We start from the raw sequence: 12,018 nt of genomic DNA on the forward strand, positions 1-12,018 counted from the left end.
AATCAGCTGCTGTGACATTTTGGACTTGTGCTACTCAAAGTAAATATACCCACGATGCCGGATGGCTTCCCGAATATTTCGCGTTCATATTCTAAGCTCGTTGCGAAGAAATGTGCGGTCAAAACAAATTCCGAGCATCTTGCATGCAAATTGTGTTCGATTTGTACCGCCGCGACTTGAGACATTCGCTTTGTACAGTACAAAGAATGTGATAATCCCCCGCCGCGCCAATTTCGATTCAGACCTTAAACCGGCCCCCGAGCTTGTAGCTAGCGGCGATCCAGACACATTTGGAGAGCTGGTTGAGGATGAGGCTGAACTTATAGACGAAGGAGACATAAAGGAGGAGAAGTACAGCACAAATAAACCAGCGAAATGGCAGCAGCTTCGTACGAAACAATATGCGGATATGATAAAGGAACATTTAAAGTACCATCGGGTAAAGGAAGCTATTGATGTTCTGGAAGCTCGAATGTTGAAGGAAGACCGCGTGAAGCCTGAGAACTATATTTTCAACCTTGTCATATCTGGATGTGCTAGGGCGGGCTATACTCGAAAGGCATTTCAGTTGTACAACAGAATGAAGCAGAGAGACTTGAAGGTAACAGGCGGAACGTACAGTTCTCTTTTTAACGCATGTGCCAACGCTCCGACAAAGGAGGATGGACTGAATAAAGCCAACAAATTGCGAGGCATAATGCTCGAAAAGGGATACGAACCGAATGTCTCGAACTATAATGCCATGATCAAAGCTTACGGAAGATGCGGCGACATCCAAACAGCTTTTATGCTGGCAGACGAAATGACTGAAAAACGACTTCCGGTAGCTGCGCAAACTTATAATTTTCTCCTACAAGCATGTGCATCAGACGAAGAGCTAGGCTTTCGGCATGCAATATTGATTTGGCACAAAATGATTCGCAGAAGAATTAATCCCGACATTTACTCCTTCAATCTGATGCTGAGAGTTGTTCGCGATTGTTCAGTTGGGGACTTGGCTGCATTAGAAGATGTTATCACTAAAATATTGACTCCAAAACAATCCCTACCATATCTATCAGACCCAAATAAAATCCCTGCGATCACGGGAGGCGAAAATGTATCGGAACTGACTATTGTCCCGCAAAGCGAAAATGTAGACTCCACTCCAAATTTTCTCTCGTTGCAACCACATCTTGGAAGTTTAGTCTCCATCAGTGAAATTAAATTGCCTGAAGATCGGCTTCTGCTACTCGGAGGCCAAGCAGGTTTCCTAGATGAGATGAAGAAAGCGAATGTGACACCAGACATCAAAACTTTCACAGCTTTGCTGGAGGTTATTCCACCAACTCTAGCCGCTGAAAAGCACATCATTTCAACGATCCGCAAAATAGGGTTGAAAGCAGATATCGACTTCTTCAATGTGCTCATCAAGAAGAGGAGTATGCGGTACGACTACCAAGCTGCAAGAGAAGTTCTGTCAATGATACGGACTGCGAAATTACGACCTGATATTGTTACGTATGGGGTATTGGCACTTGGTTGCCAAACAAAAGAAGAAGCCCGAGAACTACTGGACGAAATGCGCGCAAAGGGAATAAGGTATGTATGATCTGAATTAATTAATCGATTCAGCTAATATTTATTCATTCCCTGCCAGGATGAATATTCAAATTCTTGGTGCCATGCTCAAACAAGGGGCAATACAGAGGAATTTCGAATATGTCTTTGAAATAATGCAAATATCGTTGGACGAAAAAATACAACCAAACGAAGATTTCCTCCGACACCTTCAGCGCTTCCAGACACATTGCTATAGACTCATCGATAGTGGCGTAAGTATTTTGATTGTGCAGCTCCATAAGCATCTGGACTCAATTCACTTTGATTCGTATCCAACAGCATCCCACCGCCAAAGCACGTGGCTTTAGGAAAAACTTCACTGCTTTCCGGGAGAAGTATACACAGTGGCGAACAGAGCACAATATTCAAGGACTTAAAATGGAAGATGCCATTAAAAAACTGAAAGAGTCCCCTTATGAACAATTCAAAGAGGGTTCTGGCGACGGTTATGAAAACCTCAAAAATGAGAAACAACAGCGTGAAAAGAAGGTCCGTAAATATATAACGAAAATAAAAGTGAATCAACTGAATGAAAGTGGAACAGAAGGAAATAGTGAGCTTAGTAGTAAGGCAAATAGCGTAAGGTTAGAAAATGTAGAAGCAAAGAAAAGTTGAACAGAAAATTGTTGATTAGAGCGCTTTTACAATAAATTTATAGACTTGACTCCATTTTCGCCCAGTTTTTTTTTTCATTCTTGAACAATCATCTCATCATTTACACAGCATTGTACATTTTTACAATTCACGTTATACCTTTCATTTGATGACTATATTCAATCAACAAAACCCATGTATGTGGAGCCTCCCTTTAAATTCCACGTAAATTTATGTCACTCACTGTATGCGTGGGATTCCATAGTTCCCATATGTCTACCAAATTTCGTTCGAAGTCGCTTGCCGTCTTGGAGAAACGTGCGTATGGCAGACAAACAGACAGTGAAATATTTTACATAAAACCTTAAAAGGCTCGGCCGTGCGGATGACTTCTGCCTCAGATGTGCAAAGAAGCGGCAGGTTCTCTCCCTGCCTTGGCATCCTCAGGCCATTATATTGGAGAATGCATTTTTATTATTGTGAGTTTTCCGGGGTTGGAAAGGAAAGATCAGAGATTTTACCTTCAATTCAGTTTATTATACCATAATTAATTGATTCATTTAAAGGGCGGATGCCAGAAGCCAGTAAACCGATTTTAATAAGGTTTTGTTTTACGCAAAACCTTGAAAATGGTAGGTTGAAAACAAAAGAAGAAGAAACAGAAGAATAAAGAAAAATAAAAATTAGAAAATAAAAAGCTAAAGCTAAAAAAAGTAAAAATAACAAATAAATAAATAAGGGCCCCCTCCGTTGAGGGCTTTCAAGGTTTGGTTCCCAATCGTTTGTTACAACAAGACTATTTTTATATGCATACTTACACGCCCGCTTTAATCTTCTTCTTCCATTATATAAAAATGGATGTTTTTGGTATATACCTACTTCCGTTTGTGATTAGTAGACTCCGAAATTGTGCAACCGATCGCTATGAAAATAGATGTGTACGTGCGTACATACTTTTTAATGAAAAAGGTCTTTACGCTATATAAGTTGACGTAGTTCGCCACTAGATGGTGCCCCGGCAGATCAACTTTTATACCTTTAATCCGATCTTCGTGAAAATTGAGAATGGGGGAGAAAGGCTAAACAATATGCGAAGTTGGCTTCCCTCTGCATGCACGAAAATTATTTCACATTCAGGGGAAAATACTTCAAGACAACCTCGGATGTAGTGATGGACAATCCTCTCTCCCCACTCCTAAGTGAAATTTTTATGGCACCATTGGAGGAGAAAATGGAGCAGGATGGATTATTGCCAAATATGTGATTGAGGTACGTGAATGACATTTTGACAGTGATCCCGGACACAAGTATCCAAAATATTCTGGATAAAATCAGCACGCTACACCCTAAAATAACCTTCACTCATGTGATTGAAGTTAAGAACCAATTGCCTTTCTTAGATTTATTAATCAAACGTCAAAACGGACCTCTACCCTTCTAAAACGATCAAATGTCATCTTCTCAAATCTGTCCAAGCAAAAGGTTTGACATATACCTGGTAGGATAAAGTCGTATTTACCAGCTAAAATCCCAGCTGGCTAGGGAAAAGGACTGGAAAACGGTAGAGGAGATGAGCGGCATATATAAAACCGCTTGCTCAGATTGTCCGAAGATGTATAACGGACAAAAGAAAAGATTGGTAACTACCAGATTTAGGGAGCATACGAAGGAGGCAGAGTTGGCTGTCAAGAACTTCCGAAAACCTACAAAATCTACGGTGGGTAAACATATGTTGGAATGGGGCCATAAAATAAGCGCCGATGATTTGAAAGTTTTAAAATAGGTAAGAAAAATTAACCAGCTGGACGCCTATGAAAGGTATGAGTTTCCTCTTTCAGAAATAGATTTGACTTTAAAGAATTGGTGGCAGAGGGATTTGCTATCGTGCCTAGATATCAGATATAAGTCGACTCAGTTGCGAATGAATACTTGAATCAAATCGGGATAATAATCTCAGGCGAGCGCAATGCTGACCACATTGCTTCTTGAATGAAGTGCTTTAGCACACTTGGCGCTGACCCAATATGGATTGTTGCGTCAACGATTATTATTATTTAAAAAATTCTGATATTTTTATTCCTTTTAGAGTTTTAGGGTAAAAAATGGAAAAGTCGGAAATCAAGTATTAATAAAATATGAGTTTCACCGTAGAACCACAGCGTGCCACAGAGCTCAAAATAATACTAATGTGTTTGGTGCTGAAATTACTTCTCAACCTACTGTAGGACGCTGGATTAAAAAGCTTGCTGTTGCCGATTCCAGCCTATCGAAAGCGTCACTAACTTGAGACCCAAGTGGATAAGTCTGGGCCAGGTGCGAGCGACTATAGGTTCATATAGCTTGGCACATCGATCACGACGGTATTTACCACAAGCAACCAAGCGAAACAATGCGGAATCTTGCAGTTAAATAACCGAAATTGATGGATCGATGGGCTCACATCGTCTTGTACAAGAACCCTCAGCCATATATCGGCAAAGTGACCGTGACAAAACTGCAGGAATCGTAATTGCAAACTCACCGTCACCCACCCTACTCGCCAGACCTTGCACCCACCGATTATCACTTCTTTTGAAATTTGGACAATTTCTTGGCGAAAAAAAAAATCGATTTCATAGTAGCTTTGAAAATGACCTCTCAACAATTCATCGACTCTGGTCAGCTGGATTCATTTCATAGGAAACGACGCAATAATTACAATTTCCGTGTTCATAACGTCACGTAGCAAAATACCTATCTTACCAAGAATGTGCCATTGCCCGGACTTTTCTTTCGAGTGCAATCAAGATATGCGTCTTCTTTATTTCCCAAAATATGGCATGGAACAAGCGAAACACAATAACAAAAATTCCATTCAATTCTTGTCATAATTGTTGAACGTCTTAGTAAGAATTAGACTCCCAAATAGCTTTATGAAGATTGTTATGTTGTTCAGACTATTGAAGTAAATATGGATACTTTCGTCATTTAACAAAATCGTGATTGAATGTACCCAAAGACCTTTCTTCTTGCTTCTCATTATGAGGCCGTCAAAGTAACAAATATCACGAAATACTTTAATCAGAATTCCATTTTTCTATATAACAACAAACGGGCCGACCTTTTATAGGAGAAAAGAATATAAAGATAGTTTCCGTGCAGAATATACACCAGATGAAGTGGAATTTTTACATAAAATAAACCAAACTCAAACTGCTTCCAATACTTAGTTAAATATTTATTGATTTACAAATACGATATATGTTATGCATCCGGCATATCTCCACCTGGAACCAGCTGTGTCGAAAAAAAGATAATTACTTCATGTTTCACAAACCGATATGAAGACCACTCACCATGGTAATATTATTTCCATTCAAAAGGATCTGATCAAGTTTGGTAATTCGTCGTCCTTCCGACGTGTTTTCATATTCTGTCACATCTTCCAGAAGCATGTTTACAAAGTCGTCAAACCCTAACAAAGTCCCAACCATTTCCTTGTCATTTTTCATAATAATGTGAATGCGGGAACCGATGCATTTATCCACCAATTCTGCAAATGATTTGTTTTAGAAATTGGAACTTCATGAAGTCAAAAACCATGTTACCCAAAGGTAGAAGGGTTGATTGATTAACAGGTGGAATCGCGGTCATTGTAGCTGCTTCCAAGTATGTTTACGAAAAGCGAATCGAAATAAACACCAAAAACCGCAGACCGCCTTATTTCGAGGTTATACAACGTTAAACAATAAATGACAGCTCGAAACGGTTCGACGAACCATGGAACATTTAATTTATAAAAAGAGAACTCAACGAATCGGTTCGTTATTTTTTCAAGCGCGCAGAAATTGGATTTGTTCGTTTGAATTTCTATTTTAGAACCTAAATTTTGATAAAAAATATATGCTTAAAAAACTCTACCGAATGACTTTTGAAACTGCCTCATTGGACTTCGTTATCATGAGCACTAGTTTGTAGTTTAACCCTATTATTTGCGAATTCTTCTATAATTTTGCTTGTTGATTATTTTCGCAATCCTGTTCATACTGAAATAAATATATCTCGTACTTAACTCTATTGTCAATAATCGGGTACCCAGGGTACCCACTTGAATCTTTGTATTGAAATATTTTCCACAATTTTCAAAAAAAAATCAAATTCCTCAAGGATCCTCGTTAAATAACATTCTTTCAGTAGATTGATGTCAGTATGTAGTTTTTATTGTAGTGCATTTTGAAATTTGCTACTAATTGTCAATTCCACGATTTACATTGACGTCACACATAATTTTCAAAAGTGATTTTCGTCACAATGTCCACCGCCTAAACTTGTTCGTCCCGAACAAGAATGATCGCTATCTGCCTGGCGTTCCGAACCGTGCCCGTTTCTCCAGATACTCCAATTTCATTTTCATCCGGCTTTGTCCACTTTGTCTAATTTAGTTAATGTCTAACTAAATTCCGTAGTTTCCCAATGTGGTACTTCAAATTTCGATTGCAACTTTAGTATTTTTTCCTTCTTGTGCTGTAAACTCTAGAGCAATACCGTTTGATCCTTGAAGGAGCTGCCCGATGATAACAGCTTTGCTTCAATTATAAAATCCCATTCGAATGTGGGAAAATGTTGATCACATAATCTTCCGTAATCTGATCCTAAACATGTGGTCCAATAAAACCGCCGTTTACCCTTCGTTATAGTTTTAGTGACTTCCAAATTTTCACCGCTTACTTCTTCGTAATGCTCCAAAACGATGCCCCGTGTCATTACTCGTAACACAACCATTAACATTCGTACAATTCTATGACCTTCATTTTCCGAAACATTGAACACGTATCCTCCCACTTGTAAAAGATTCTGCCGTTGTGCCGCATAAATCTTAGCTATGGAAATTTTGACCGTTAAACCATCCCAGTTTCCTCTTTGGTTCTGCTTCTCCAAACTAATTGTTTCCTTTACTTTTACCACTTTTACAGAATCTCGCCATACTTGCTCAAAAGTCAGCTCTTTCTTCGCCGTAGTACTCAAACGATAAACACTACTAGATCGCTCTGCGATACTCCTTACTTTTTACTTTTCTTCTATCTATCACTTCTCTGTCTTCATTGTAATTATCCCAAAACTCTTGCCTTTTCCGTGTCCATTTATCCATCCATTCTGATCCACTTTCCATCTGCCGACGTATCACTTTCCGTCTGCCGACGTATCACTTCTCGAATAGCCATCTCCTTCGGCTTTCCATTGTCCTGCCAGGTATGCTCATCCTGCTTACAAAATTCTTCCCCTGTTTCGTAGCTTCTCGCATGGCCTCTTTCTGCCATTTTACACCTTCACTTATGACCTTTCCATGGTTTACTGCTTGTTGGCAGTTTCGCTCCCCCTTTTTTAGTCACCTCCTGACTTCTGATCACTTCTCGTGATTTTTGAATATCCTGACTGAACTGTAACTTGTCAACTTCCTTCTGCCGTTTTTCAACTTCTTGCACCATCTCTTTCATCGGCTTTGGAATCTCATTAGCGTTCTCGCCCTGTATCACTTCCTTCTGTATACTCACTTCCTGATACATCGGCTTCTCATCCTGCCACTCTACATGTACCTCTTGTCTTCTGAACCTTCTGTTTGCAGCTTTGCTACTTCTAGAATGCCCTTTTGTTTTACCCTCACCTCCAACTTTCTCTTAAATTTCTTTATATTTTCCTTTAATTCATTAAATTCTTTTTCTGGAGGACGCCGTTTCGAACACGGAGGGACGAATCCTGGTAGGCAGTGATTTTAATGCCAGGGCCCTTGAATGGGGCATGCCTCAGTAAGGCTCCAGAGGGAAACGGATTCTGAAAATGGCCGCAAGAACCGGGCTCGTAGTTTTAAACACCGGATCCGCGCCAACGTTTCGGCACCCAGGCTGTGAAGGAAGCATTCCTGACATTACTTTTGCACCGGAATCTCTGGCATCATCGGTGGACGGGTAGCGCGTCCTAGAAAACTTCTCGGCAAGTGATCATCAGTACATCGCGTTCGAAGTGGTTGACACTACATGCCGGCGAGCATCAACGCGACGCTCCCCCTCCCTGTGGAATATCGCGAGGGTGAACATCGGGAAGTTCGCCGAAGCTCTTGGAGCAGGCAGGGCCGCGCTGGGGGCGCCCCGGGGGGTGATAGTGTCGCAGCTGACACCGTCACAAATTCAGCGATGAACCTAATAATGACGGCGTGTGAGGCTTCCATGCCCCGGAGGAGCCTCAAGCGCAACAAGTCCTCTATGTACTGATGGACGGTAGGAATATCCGCCCCACGGAGAGAGTCTCATAAGCTCCGCCGTTTGGCACAACGTTTGCACGCCATAAAGGCACAGTATAAAACACCAAAAAGGAAACTCCGCAGCACTATAAAAAAAGCAAAGCTCGCGGCTGGCAGAACCTTGTCAACGAGGTGAATAAGGATCCGTGGGGACTTGGCTATAAGCTTGTCACCCGGAAAATCGGGGCTCAGCGGAGGCCCTGCATACTAAGTACCAATCAGATGGACCGTATTGTGTGGGCATTGTTCCCCAGAGATCTTGTACCTTGCCTAGAAGCGCAATGCTCTCTATCGCCGTAAGAACGAGAACTTAAGAGAGGTGAGGTGAAAAACGTCAACGCACCCTTACCGAGTGGCAATTTTCTTGGCAAAATGAGCCAAGGGGCAGATGAACTGCGCAGCTCATCGACAATTTAGACCGTGGTTAAACCGAACCATCTCTTCATCGACTTTAAAGCGGCCTATGATAGCATAGCGAAGGTAAAACTATACACGGCCATGAGAGAATTCGGTATCCCGACGAAATTGATAAGACTGACTAGGCTGACTCTGACCAATGTGCGAGGCCAGATAAAAGCAGCAGGATCGCTCTCAAGACCATTCGACATCAACAACGGTCTACGACAAGGGGACGCCCTATCATGCTCCCGGTAATAAGTATGGCAAAATTCTATTTTCTGATGCAAAAATGTTTACCATCGAGAAAAAATCCAACCGACAAAATGCTCACAATTGTTATGAACCCAAAGAAAATGCTGCGCGAGTCCAACGTCGTCACCATCCGACTTCTGTCGGTATCGTCGGGCGTCTCATATCACGGAGTAACTGATATTCATTTCTGCGAGGCCGGTGTCAATACCAATGTGAGCGTGTACGAAAAGATGTTAGAGGATGTCTAGCCACTGAGTGAATTCGCTGGAAAGACGTGGTGCTTCCAGCAGGACTCGGCCCCCGCTCACAAAGCCAAGACAATTCAGCAGTGGTTAGCGGCGCATATTTCTGACTTCATAATCGCGGATGAATGAGTCTCAGGCAGCCCAGATTTGAATCCTCTGGACTGCAATCTTTGCAAAGTTAGAGGAGACTGCCTGCTATCGAACTTACACCGATTTGGAGAGTTTGAAGGCCAGCATCGTGCGTGCAGCTCGAGAAATGCTGCTTCATACCGTGCGTGAAGCAATCGATGCATGGCCTCACATACGGGCCTGTATAGTTGGTAACGGCGGCCATTTCTGTGTTTCCCTTTTCTAATAGTGTACTTTTCAATTGATTTGGTTTATTACTTCGTGAGGAATAAAGATTTGTTTGAATGACAGAACTTATGGCTATACTGTGTACATTTGAGTAGATATAGTTCCTACTTTTTCGTAAACGTTTGGATAGGGGAATGAATAGTACTTTTTCATCCACTTTTGGGTTGGGGGATATTGATATGATCTTAAGACTCTGTTTCTGCAAGTATCACAGAAAGGATAGCCAATCAGTACAGAGCTTGCCCAATATTCCAAAAACAATTTTGCAGTTGATGTAAATAATACCTCAACTCGATCAAAAGTTATTTCTTTCGTTTTTGGCATTTGCGATATTCGCACACTGAAGAGCATTGTATGGATAAGTTTCTGCTCTTGCGAACAAGATAATCACTATCTGATATCGTGCAATTAGTGCACGTTTGAGCCAAAAGAAATGTTTCTTGTATAAACAAAGTAATAATATCACTTTCACTAACAGAAATAATACGAGTAAAACCAGTTTTAAAACGTTAATTTGGAGAAAGATGGATGTGTAATTAATTGTAACTACGGTGACTAGCAAAGATAAAAGCGAGATTTCGCATCTTCTTGCACAAAATTCGACCTTTAAGTAATTATTGCTCATGGGAATGAAAGCGAACTGAATACACTATCATCATAAAATTTTCTTACTTTGGAGCTACTACGAAAACAATGAGTGGCTAGGCCGAAAACAATGCGCATTCATAATGCGAATGCATCTTTATTCACTGTAATAGCATTGCAAAGTAGTTTTAGTTTGCTAGTTTGCTAGCTTCAAGAATTATTTTCTGCATGTAGCTTGGTGACGAATCTGAGGCCCCTGACCCCAGGCCTGTGTTGATTGTCCACTGCAAGACTGCATCCAAATCGTATTGAACATTATAGTGGGAAAATATTCACGGCTGCCTAGTAAGTACCGATGTGGGGGAGTCATCGCCAAATGGGTTTACAGTAACTTTTCGGGGCACGATATCGTCAGCGACTTGTCTGCGTGTTCATATCGGACAGAGAACTGAACTCAGTACATTCCCCGGTTTCTCACTGCTCGTATTCATTCAGTGCAATATTCTGGTATTTCCATTCTCCTTATTAGATCCTTCTAATTCCGGTGTGCATCATTAAGAAGTGCTCCAGGTTTCTTCCAAGGAGCATGCGTTATTTTTTAGACACATCAACTATTCGTGGAGAACGTGGTCTAGTGAATGGGATGAGAACCCAAGAATACTCGCCGTAAGAATCCTTCGAACGCATGCTCATTGTAAAGCCAAAACATGTGCGCCTTGTCCGATAACCTGGTGGCCCGGTACTAGTGTGTACTACTAGGAGAGAAGGTGGTGTATAGTGTTTCGCAATAAAATTCTTCCAGGCATTTTAACAATCCAAATCATATACCTTGACGTTCTGTGAATTTGATATGATAACATATGTGAATACACGAAAACCCAAAAACTTTATGGTAGAAATTTCGTACTCAGTTAAAGGTTGGGCACGATTCTAAACCTCGTGTCTCTTGAAGGTGAGTTATTAATATTTGAATATCTATCTAGTAAATTATATGGAAATAAATACGTAACTCGATTAATTTGTCGGAAAGATAATATCTCAGTTATCATTCATTGACCCATCCCTGAACAATTAGTTCCTACTTACTGTAAGTGTTTCGTATTTAATTTCTATTTATTTTTGGCATTATCTCACAGATGCTCTTAGTTGGGCTATAGAAGGTAAAATATCTAGATATGTACATACTCTTGCCGTTGTTCAGATATATGTACATAGATACGAATTTTAACCACTCATTGAATACGTGTGTGGCTCGAGCTTGTCTGATATAAATTGTTGTTTTCTTTATAGTTTCTTTGAATTAATTCCATAGTTTTTATTATTTCTGTGTTCACTTCCCTTCCCGCATTAAGATGCGCATAGAACGAGCTATTTGGATCTACCAAATTGTCGTTAGCGCGTTTTGTAGCTATTACTTCTTCCTGTGTAATTGATTACACTTTGTGCAATCCCCCCGAGGTCCACCAATTCGATATCTCTAAAAACTTGTTGCCCTCCTGGCTTACGCCATCGCTTCATCTCAGGCAGGGTCTGCAACGTATTTTTTTTCTACCATAGGTATTTCCCTTATAGACTTTCTGGTCTGGGTCATCCTCCTTGAAGTCGATGAAAAGATGATACAACTGATGGCCATATTCCATTGCTTGTCGCAGTGAGAAAATCTGATGTCCTGGGCGCATGGATAGCGGAGAATATCTTATAGATCGTACT

The 12,018-nt window shown here is 40.8% G+C and overlaps 2 protein-coding genes across 2 annotated transcripts; one reads left to right on the plus strand and one right to left on the minus strand.

Moving 5' to 3' along the window:
• Position 1: 1 nt before the first annotated feature.
• Positions 2-2,257, plus strand: LOC119650001 (pentatricopeptide repeat-containing protein 1, mitochondrial). The gene is made up of 3 exons (XM_038052463.1): positions 2-1,581; positions 1,640-1,814; positions 1,882-2,257. Exons 1-3 carry the CDS (start codon positions 62-64, stop codon positions 2,215-2,217), a joined length of 2,031 nt encoding a protein of 676 aa, XP_037908391.1. The 5' UTR covers positions 2-61; the 3' UTR covers positions 2,218-2,257.
• A 3,135-nt stretch (positions 2,258-5,392) lies between these two features.
• On the minus strand, positions 5,393-5,944 carry LOC119649187 (U6 snRNA-associated Sm-like protein LSm5). The gene is made up of 3 exons (XM_038051214.1): positions 5,784-5,944; positions 5,532-5,728; positions 5,393-5,472 (listed from the first exon to the last, which is right to left on the minus strand). Exons 1-3 carry the CDS (start codon positions 5,827-5,829, stop codon positions 5,440-5,442), a joined length of 276 nt encoding a protein of 91 aa, XP_037907142.1. The 5' UTR covers positions 5,830-5,944; the 3' UTR covers positions 5,393-5,439.
• Positions 5,945-12,018: the final 6,074 nt, after the last annotated feature.

This window comes from Hermetia illucens, chromosome 2 (genome assembly GCF_905115235.1).
Source record: "Hermetia illucens chromosome 2, iHerIll2.2.curated.20191125, whole genome shotgun sequence".
In the NCBI taxonomy this organism is placed as follows: domain Eukaryota; kingdom Metazoa; phylum Arthropoda; class Insecta; order Diptera; family Stratiomyidae; genus Hermetia; species Hermetia illucens.

Coding starts and splice junctions, on each gene's coding strand:
- LOC119650001 (XM_038052463.1), top strand. CDS start 62: ATGGCTTCCCGAATATTTCGCGTTCATATTCTAAGCTCGTTGCGAAGA. Junction 1,582..1,639: donor ATGCGCGCAAAGGGAATAAG/GTATGTATGATC, acceptor ATTCCCTGCCAG/GATGAATATTCAAATTCTTG. Junction 1,815..1,881: donor ATAGACTCATCGATAGTGGC/GTAAGTATTTTG, acceptor CGTATCCAACAG/CATCCCACCGCCAAAGCACG.
- LOC119649187 (XM_038051214.1), bottom strand. CDS start 5,829: ATGACCGCGATTCCACCTGTTAATCAATCAACCCTTCTACCTTTGG. Junction 5,729..5,783: donor ATCAACCCTTCTACCTTTGG/GTAACATGGTTT, acceptor AATCATTTGCAG/AATTGGTGGATAAATGCATC. Junction 5,473..5,531: donor ATGGAAATAATATTACCATG/GTGAGTGGTCTT, acceptor TTTTCGACACAG/CTGGTTCCAGGTGGAGATAT.